General features: G+C 33.1%; 1 protein-coding gene across 1 annotated transcript; it reads left to right on the top strand.

The window, feature by feature from the left end:
• The first annotated feature begins 2713 nt into the window (after window positions 1-2713).
• On the top strand, window positions 2714-6518 carry LOC143229637 (uncharacterized). Its single transcript, XM_076462238.1, has 3 exons — window positions 2714-2957; window positions 4452-4654; window positions 5498-6518. Exons 1-3 carry the CDS (start codon window positions 2882-2884, stop codon window positions 5606-5608), a joined length of 390 nt encoding a protein of 129 aa, XP_076318353.1. The 5' UTR covers window positions 2714-2881; the 3' UTR covers window positions 5609-6518.
• Window positions 6519-10465: the final 3947 nt, after the last annotated feature.

Raw genomic sequence — 10465 nt, 5'->3', positions numbered from 1 at the left:
TTATAGGTTTTTAGGAGCAAAGTGTCTACCGCGAGGAATCGGACCCCGGATTTTTGCTTTACAAATTCTTAACCTTATCGCTGACCTGCTGGGGGACGGGTGCTTAATAACAAACAATCAAACAAACAAACATTTTTTAACTCCTGTAAAATCAAAATAAAAGCAAAAATCACAAAAATGTCCACTTTATTCTGTGGGTTTTTTTAAGGATATCTTTGTGAGAAGTCTCATTTTGATTCGTAGAAACATTTGGTAACTTATATAAAAATTAGTTTTTGCATTTTTTACAAAGTTTGATCGTAATAAAAATCAGAAAGGAGACTAATGCGCACACACAAAATAAAAGCAAAAATCACAAAAATGTCCACTTTATTCTGTGGGTTTTTTTAAGGATATCTTTGTGAGAAGTCTCATTTTGATTAGTAGAAACATTTGGTAACTTATATAAAAATTAGTTTTTGCATTTTTTACAAAGTTTGATCGTAATAAAAATCAGAAAGGAGACTAATGCGCACGCACACACACGGTGTATCAGTGTACTGGAACAAGAAATATGTTCTTAAATTTCCACACAATCGGCCCAATATTAAGTGGTTGTCTAGCGAATGTTTAGAAACAAGGACTTTCTGTGACGGAGTTATTACATAGACTTGCCACCAGGAGGAAGTTTTCGATCACTTTTTTGGGACATCTTGTACCAATAGCAATAATTATTTCTACGTTGGCGGGTATGTGGTGTTTCAAACTTTATGCTTTTTTTTAAACTTTGTTTTTGTATTTTCATATACGTTTGGTACTTATATTTGAAATCATCGTGTTTAAATTCTTTAAAGGCCGTTTAATGTACAATGTAATGCTTTACAACATTTTCATCTTTAAAATTGCTGTATACATTTTACTCTTACTCGGTTATTACAACGAAACAAAAAGTATATACAAACTTAAAATGCAAGTAAAAATTAAATTTACAGATAAGGTTGAAGGTTTACAAGTAAACCGATCGCTTGTATTTTGATATGCATCTTGAAACTTGTTCTGTTTTTCTACTCATAGTTTTTATCATCATCTACCACTTTCCTGCCACATCTACACTTGAATGCTACCAGCTGCAATTCATTCCGTTGCTTGTGCTCTCTTGAATAAATTTTCGAACCAAATGTTTGTATTCAACGAAACTCTAAAACGAGCAATATTTTGACTCTAATCTGTTTCATGTTGGTAAGTTTCTACGGAATACAGCGATCTCAACAAATCATTGACTTTGTTATTTTGAAGTTTGTTACGAAGCGTGATACAAATTGAGCATTTGTATTTCCGACTTCATGTCCAAATACAACATATGACTAAGCACATTGCTTTAATACTTTGATATTGTTTTATTCTTATTAGGATCAGGAATAATAATCTGGATGTTTCGGATGCTTATAATGTTCAAGCTTGTTTTTCCTTCTCCATGTTTGTAGTTGAGTGTAAAAGGCGAAATTAATCCTTTCTTTGAGTGGTACATAGGCTCCAATGTTGAACTTTGGCTTCACTGGTACAAGAGGGTGAAAATGATGACATATTTAATTCCTCTGGATAAGATGCCAGTCTCTCATAGGTTAACTACCAATTAATAGAAGATACCCATCAAATAGCAAGGTGAACAGGAACAACTTGGGTAAGGACTCCAATACGCGATGAGAGTCAGCCACGAATTCGTAACCATCCAACTATAAGTCTAAAGGGGCAAAGTCACTGATCCTCGCTTGGGGTGCCTATATGCATACTATTATTTGTTTCTGAATTTTTCGCAAAGCTGTATGAGGGCTATCTGCGCTAGTCGTTCCTAATTAAGAAGTGTAAGACTAGAGGGAAGGCAGCTAGTCATCATCACCGACTCCCAACTCTTGTGCTACTCTTTTACCAACGAATGGTGAGATTGACCGTCACATTATAACACCTCCACGGCTGAAAGGACGAGCATGTTTGGTGTGACGGGGATTCGAACTAAATGTCTTGTCGGGTTCCTGTGTATAGTATAAAATTAATTACTGTAGCAACTTGAGCCGTTGGTGAGTAATAGAATAATAATAGATTCATGTCATATCTAAAGTTGTTGTCATAATTTCATTTGTTTGACGACATCTTTGATAAAGTGTTTGATAAGTATATTCTTTTAATACAACATTGTATACTAGTTGAATTACTATTGCAAACATAATCCAGCTATTATTTGTTCAGATGTGATTAGCTCTTAGTGAACCATGAAATAATAGACATAGCGTGAAATCTTTAATTATCAATTACCAGTTTTGCAGTTTAGAGTATAGCGTTATCCAAAGGGTGGGGAACCAAAATGATCTCTGGTGAGGGGGGGGCAAGCAATTAGGGTAGAATCAATAGTGCAATAATACACATTTAAGCATTTTAATATATTTTTATTGATGAAATGATAAGTAATTACTACAACTCATACAGCTTTTCACTATTACATCTCTTCGCATAATTCAATTTTTCATTCGTGTGAGAAAGAGAAGGCGTACAATAAACCATATTTGTTAAAGGGGAGCGTAGATGACAAACATTTGGGAAATACTGGCAAACTGGTAGCCTTTGCTATGTGGTCTAGGGTATTGGTTATCGTGAGAAAGCACCTGTATTTTGAACACGTAAGAGGAAATAAATGCATTAAACGTAACCACTTAAGATAAGGTTTATAGATAAGATAAAGTACCAAATAACGGAGGAAACTGCATACGAAGGAAACTTTTATAAAAGAATAGAGCTTTAGACGTCCTCTCTAGAGTTATACTTAAGCATTTGAGTTTTATATACAATCAAGGCAGATATTACAGTCCAGGGAATGAGCATAGTGTATACTGGTTTAAGATAAGTCGACATGTCAAAAGAATTGGAAACGTTTACTACGTTGAAGGCCATCGTTCGCCGAAGAAGATTCACCCGCGAAGTCAACAGTAAGACCTATTGTATTGTTATAACCACATAGATTTTGCAGTGATAAAAGTTGATGCCTATTTCTATTCAAGACTTGCAGAGCAAATGGAGTTTAATCGCTGGTAATCAAGTTATTAACGTGAGCGAGTGTATAATTTTTTCACGTCTTTCATAAATATAAATTAATTATTATCATCTCAACCAAATGTAAATAATATAAATTAACTAATGTAGGGCTAGAGGTGTGTCTCGCGTTAAACGAGTTTCGGCGATATTAGAGCGGTATATACCATTAACGTTATAACGATTTTGGCTAAATTACACTCTTTTTATTTTTTATTGCATACCAAATACACAAATGCACACCATTCACAAGCTGAATACACGAATTTCGTTGAAATAGAGATTTTCTTATTATAAACTTTATGAATAGCTAATCTGACACAAACAAAATTAAATTATATATGTTCTAACAGTTGCCACCTTAACTTTGTTGTAAACTTTCTGTCGTTGCTTGATTTTTAAATCGTACGTCGTTAATAAGCTTTCCCACGATTTAGGTAAATGCTACCTTAACCATCTTCAACTTTGGGGTATTATAACGTATACTAGAAACACAGGTTGAAGTGAATGAAAACCACAACAGATATTTCTGGTTATTTACCATATACACATACTATGCTACTTAATTTAGGCACGTGTTTTGTTAACCCTATTTTGTGCTTACATCAATATAGAACAAAGCTAAAATTTTAAGGTTCTGCTGCTACATATGTAATATTTAGATTACACTAAAAGTGGTTATTTACAAGAAACAATATGCTTTTGGTTATATATATATACACAAGCTCTTATCTATGATTCCTAGTGAACAACACAGTAAACGCTACAAAGCGTATATTTACAACACCTTGTTTAAGCTATAAATAGAGGTCGCATTATTTTTTTGTAACTTATTTTCATGCACCGAAACTAGGCAAATCATTAAAATATAATACGTCTCATTTTTGAGATAAAAAGCTCTTAGAACTTATGAAAACATTCCTGCAGTATAAGAGAATTTTAACACGGATGTCAGTTCTTTTGAAAGTGAAACTTTAAATGTTGTTTCCGAATTATAACAAACGTATAAAAAAATTGGAAATTATTATATGCTACACACAGACTAAGCCTTATATCAGTGATCATAATTATTTTGAAATTTGAAGTAAGTGATGTGAATGCTGATAGTTAATTTATTAATAAATCATGTCTACATTCTCTAACATGTTTATTGGCCATCTGTCTGTAGTGGTGAATTATTTTAAGAGGGGACACGATGAATTTCATGAAGTTAATTTTTCAAAAATTGGTTTACAATATAGACATCTGTTTACACCTTCATGTCATCCTATATATAAACTGAATGATATGAAATTTTATTATGAAAAAAGTAAGGTATTTTAAGAATTCTACATATTATTTTAATGGCATCGGGCTTCTCTAGTGACCATCTTAATATAACGTTTTTACAGGTGATCCGGTGTTTAACCTGCAAAATAATGACAGTGTTCTGAACCCTAATGAAACGATCCCAGATGTGATGCAAACCCACTCTTCAGATGTTTTCCTGGTGCGCAAGCGGTCACAGTCAATAACTCTTTCGATGGACGAACGTATACGGGAAGCAGGATCTATTTTAAAGAGAATTAGTAGAGAATTTGAAGACTCCTATCAGGTAAGGAATAACAAATTGGTCTTCATTGTACATAAAGTTTTTGCGAATGATTAACATTTGCAAATAAGTGAACTTCGATAACTTCGAAAAAGCCCGGCATGTTCAGGTGGTTTGGGCGCTCGCCTCGTAACCTGAGAGTCACGGGTTTGAATCACCGTCACACCAAACATGCTTGCTCTTTCAGCCAGAGGGGCATTAAAATGTGACGGTAAGTCCTACTATTCGTTGGTAAAAGAGTAGGCCCAGGGTTGGCAGTGGGTGGTGATGACTAGCTGCCTTTCCTCTAGTCTTACACAACTAAATCAGTAATGGCTAATGCAAACATTTCTCGGGTAGCTTTGTGCAAAAATTAAACAAGAAATCAAAACAAACAAACAAGTTACAAAACATATTAAAAGTTGAGGCGTTCCGGAAAGTCCTCTAGAGAGAGCTAAAAGCGAACATTTCATAAACAACTTATAATTAAATATAGACAAAAAATTTCTAGTCAATACGATGTTTATCATGGAGTAAAAGTTCTTAAAAGTTAAGTAATCTGAAGTTAAGCACAAAACTGTCTGTGATCTGCCCACCATGGGTATAGAAACACGGGTTTTAAGCGTTGTAAGTCCGTAGACATGCCGTTGTGCCACTAGGTAGCTAAACGTTAAGACACCTTTCAATTCACTCAAATGAATTCCTAGATAGGAAATACTGAAACTTGTTCAAATATTAATTTTTAATGACAGTGAGTTTTAGGAACAAAAATGAAGCTTGTTTATTAATGCTAAATATCCTTTCTCAAACGATTATAAGGATTCCTCTTTTAATTATTATACTGGAAATATTTTGTCCTCTTTCTAGGTCGAATATGTAGAGATAAGAGAAGAAATCTCTATAACACAAACATCAACTGAAGGACAACAACTTGGGCGTCAAGAGTTAGTTACTGATGATGACCACTTTCCTTCTTAGCTCTAAGATATGATCTTTGTATATTTTGTCTTCACCTTTGGACGTTTAAAACAATAAATGAATTTATTTGGATATATTAAAAAAAACTCTGAGAGTTTGATAGACATTTTTGTAAAAACATTGAAGTTTAACTTAGTTTTAGAACTATTCCTTGGAAGGTGAAATTATGAAGCGGAAACTCTCGTGAACCTGATAAACATCTCGTGCCTTGACCAAAGATAGAACATTACTTTATACTCTCAGTAGCAGAAACCTGTTTAAATCCAATACTCAATGAAAAATGTTTGTTTTGACCTCTCTATATTATTAAAATTGGACAAGGCTAATATTTTTGTTTGCCAAGACATGTCGCTTGTGGAGAAGTATTTTTGTTCCTTTGGCTACTGAGTGCCAACTTTAGACCATTATGAAGTTCCGCTGCACTACAGCAGTGCCAACATCAGTTGCTGTTTTATTTGTGCATGAAATTAGAATAATTCTTTAATATATAATAATTATGTAAGCATTGAGACGTTTTAATAAAATGTCTTGTGCAGTTATTATTAATGTGGTATGTGTATATTACACTGATATAGAGTACTTGACTTTGTTTCATTAGCTGTACTAACATTTTAGATATATTATTATAAATGAATGACGTCAGTACTAAACAAAATGTTTAATTTATTCAGCTCAGTAATGCCTTATTTTCTGTTTTCTGTTTTGTTTTCCATGCCCTGTATATGGTTTCCGTTTGTTGTGCTTCTATTCTACTCACACTGTTGAATATAAATTTTTCACCTGCCGGGATTCTACTCTACTTAAATGCTTTATTCCACGTCTGACATTTTATGGTGTTTTTATTTTACCTACAGTGTTGTATATAAGTGTTCCGTTTGTAATGAATAAAATCTCTAAAACTCGAATAAACGTTTGTTGTTTTTTAAGCCTCTACTTATTGACTTTCTCCATTCATTGTGTTCAATAAAAGTTGACTTTTTTGTTGAGTTCTCTTCTCAAGCCTTGTATAAGAGCCCTGCGTTTGTAGTGTTTCAATTATATTCGCGGAAAATGTAAATAATCTTTGTGTAATGTTCTTGTTTTATTTTGAATTTCGCGTAAAGCTACACGAGGGCTATTTGCGCTAGCCGTCCCTAATTTTGAAGTGTAAGACTAGAGGGAAGGTAGCTAGTCATCATCACCCACCGCCAGCTATTGGGCTACTCTTTCACCAACGAATAATGGGATTGACCGTCACATTATAATGCCCCCACGGCTGAAAGGACGAGCATATTTGGTGTGACAGGGATTCGAACCCGTGACTCTCAGGTTACAAGGCAAGCGCCCAAACCACCTGAACATGTTTCTTGTGCTTCTTTTCACAATTCTAAGGCATTATTTAATTTATCCATTAAAGTTTGGAGTTTAATATAAGTTAAGCTAACACTATGTTCGTAAGCTCTGTTGATAGTAATTGATATCGGAATAGTCATTTTAAATAACCTGTAAAAAGGTTTACTTTCATTGTGCCAAAGAAACACCTTTATTGTTTCTCACTCGTATAAATTAAACTTCTTTATTAACCACAGTACATGTAGCCTGTCAATTCTTAGTCACCTTACGTGACTTGTTACTGAGTCACTTATACACCCTTCTGGTGTAATAGGCAACCTTTGATAACAGTCTACTGTACAAAATTTGATAAGATAAACGTATTTGGTAAAATACAATAATTCATAATGTAACTACATTAAAGAAATATTCCTTTATATGGAGTTTTTTACGGTTTCATAAATTTAAAAAAAACATATGTATATGAAGAGAGGTTGTTTCAAGCACGAATAGCATTCTTTGGATAAATGTGAATGAAAATAATATTCAACATTTAAAATCAATATTTGTATAAAGACTACAACAACAGATTTATACAAACGACGATTCAGGGTATATTGTGTTATACAAAAATTCATGCTAAATGTTTTTTAACAACATCAGACATTTCAAAAGTAAAATATTTAAAAAGATAAATTTCAACGAAACTTTCAGTTTCTTAGTTTAACCCTATTGCAAAGGAAAAGTACTGAAAGTTAAAAGTATTAAAGTTAAATAGACTTTAAACGAGTTCAAAGGTGTCACGTGGTCGGTCAATAGATCGAGCCCGTGTTGAGAAAGTTTTACTTAAGTGAGATTGTGGAAAACACTAAATAAGTTTATAATTCAATCAGTTATTATATGTATCAAACGATCTAGTAAAGACAGTATAAAACAGAATTATTAGAAACGTGAAAATTATTTATTTAATTTTTAGTAAGAATTTAACTACAAATATCTGTATAAGCACATTCACCTAATTCAACAGTCAAATTCAAAACCTGTGAAAACGAATTGTCAGTAAGATTGTGGCGGTTTGGTTCAGTCTTTGCAATGAACAGTATCGTATATGTCTAATCATCGATACATTTTTTATAAAGAAAGACAACAACGTAATACCTCTACCTAAGTAGACATAATTATCAGCTCTGAGGCATCCAAATTCTTCACTAACTTACCAGCCATGACACGCCAAAAGCTTAAAAATGATACAATTCTTAAGGAGTACATCCTAATGGCAACACTCACAATAACAGAACTCACTAATTGTTTGGTCACAACACGAAAACCAAGTGTGATCCAATCGTTAACACAGAGAAGAAAATTAGCTAACTGGTCATGAAACATCGAATTAATTCGGCAAAAAAAGAGTAAAACAGTTAACAATAACACATGTGTTAATATTAACTTCCGATCAGAGCAAGATATGTACTTAGAGTAGAGCAAAATTTAAGTTCAGCATGCCTCTGAGTATAGCTGAATTAAATATATATATATATATATAAACTTTTCGTACGTGTAGAATGCATTGTTTCATTAACTGGGTACTTTATCCGTTAACGATATTTCACGGCCATAATCCCAACAATATCTTACAATTTAGGTTATTCCTTAATGTATATACCAAGCTAGCAGTGCAAAACAACATGTATGATAAAAATAAACAATAAATAATAAAAGTAATGTTATTCGATATACTAAGTGGCATAATCAGTACTGTTAATGAAAGTTACAATAACTCAATAATATAGCATAGAAATAATATAATCTACACAAAATTGACAAATAAGGCTATGTCCTCAGTCCCACAGTAAACTGTAGCGATTTACTAGACTAAGTCTTAGTTAGATATCTTGTAGTTGTGATATCACTGTTAAAAGGTTAAGAACTCAGAACTTCGTACACTATAAAAGAGACTATGATAACGTCACAAGACACAGTTATCAGTTTGACGAATCCAATGTCTTCACTAACTACCAGCCATTGGCACACTATGTATTATGCCAACAACTTAAAGAGGATAGGATTATTTAAAAAACATCATTTAAGCAGCAACATGCATAATATTATAACTTACAGATTGCTTTGTCAACATAAGCTTCTTCTAACATGAAGATAAATACCAACAAAAAGGCCTAGTTATGTGTTTATCACTATCACCAACAATCAGTAATTTTATCTAAAACATTTTGAAGTTAACGCCTTCAAGACTTCGGCTCTAGATCCCAAGACAAGATTCTGTTACGTTGATAATAAATCTGCAAAATGGCCACGTACTAAAGAAGTGAACGATCCGCAATAGAATTCACAATTTAAATTTAAAAATAAAATCCAATTTACATTTATTGATGTGATGGTTACCAAGATACATAGCTCACATATTACAGGTGTTTACCGAAAACATAGAGATAAGGGTGAATAGTTCGATGATACATCAAACACAACATTGTAAAGATGAATATCACAGATTGCCCTAGTTTCAAGAATCAAGAAGTTGAAAAAACACTTGCACAAACTACCTTATTGACAACAGATACACAGAGCACTTGATATGAAAATAATAAACATCGAGAAGAAGTAGGAAGAAAATTACAAACATATTTCATGTATCAGAGGTCTTTTTTTTAAAACATAAACAGCATATGTAAACAACATAAGTCAGATCAGTAATCACAAGCCACGACATAGTACGTTCACAGATAGCATGCACTAAACAGCTCAATAGACTGAATGAAGAGGAAAAAAGCATTTTACATTAACCTGACTATCAAAAACAAACTAATCAGAACAACAAATAGCAAGAGCGCAATCTAAACCACTGTGTAACAAAAGCATTTGTATGTGAACTTTATAACTGGTGAGCCGCTTGACTGACTATCACCATACAAGGTATGTACCCTTTTGTACTTCCTTGTAAACAGCAGCATCTGTGGGTCAGCAGTCGGATCTCATTGTTATGTTTTTCTTTATGCGTTGAACGGGTTCGTCAGTTAGCAGACCGACGAGAATCAGTGATACCAATCTATCTATAATAGTGTGTTGCATTATGCCAAAAAATAAGACCATAAGTTGGAAAAATAAAGACAAAATGAAACCTTGTTCATCCAACAAACCACATATGAATACTTATCTTGAAAACAACCAAGTAATTTATTCACCTTTTAAATGAAAAAGGACAAAAACCAAACGGTTAGTGGATAACGCACTAATACTTTTATAAATGAAACCAAGGATTTGAATTCTGGCTTAAACCAAGTTAGAAAATTGTCCTTTTCAGGACTTGTCTGAAGTTAACAGCGAATTACCAGCCGAAATGTGGGATAAAATTAGTTAGTAATTAGTATCTAATAATATAAGCAAATGCATGTTGTAGGTATTAGTTGACTAGTTTATAAGCTATAGAAGCAAGGAAATTTATAAATATCTTAATAAATTACTTTGTGTGAAATAAGAGTACTTGAGGTTTTAATGAATACCTCATCCGACACACTACATGCACATTATTGG

This window comes from Tachypleus tridentatus, chromosome 10 (genome assembly GCF_004210375.1).
Source record: "Tachypleus tridentatus isolate NWPU-2018 chromosome 10, ASM421037v1, whole genome shotgun sequence".
NCBI classification, from domain to species: Eukaryota; Metazoa; Arthropoda; class Merostomata; order Xiphosura; family Limulidae; genus Tachypleus; species Tachypleus tridentatus.
The sequence above is the reverse complement of the archived record's forward strand: the minus strand, read 5'-3'. Positions and strand labels throughout refer to the sequence as shown.

What these genes read in the sequence shown, in the direction of transcription:
- LOC143229637 (XM_076462238.1), top strand. Translation starts at nt 2,882, where the DNA reads ATGTCAAAAGAATTGGAAACGTTTACTACGTTGAAGGCCATCGTTCGC. An exon ending in ATTCACCCGCGAAGTCAACA is followed by an intron (nt 2,958 to 4,451) that starts GTAAGACCTATT and finishes ACGTTTTTACAG; the next exon opens with GTGATCCGGTGTTTAACCTG. An exon ending in AATTTGAAGACTCCTATCAG is followed by an intron (nt 4,655 to 5,497) that starts GTAAGGAATAAC and finishes TCCTCTTTCTAG; the next exon opens with GTCGAATATGTAGAGATAAG.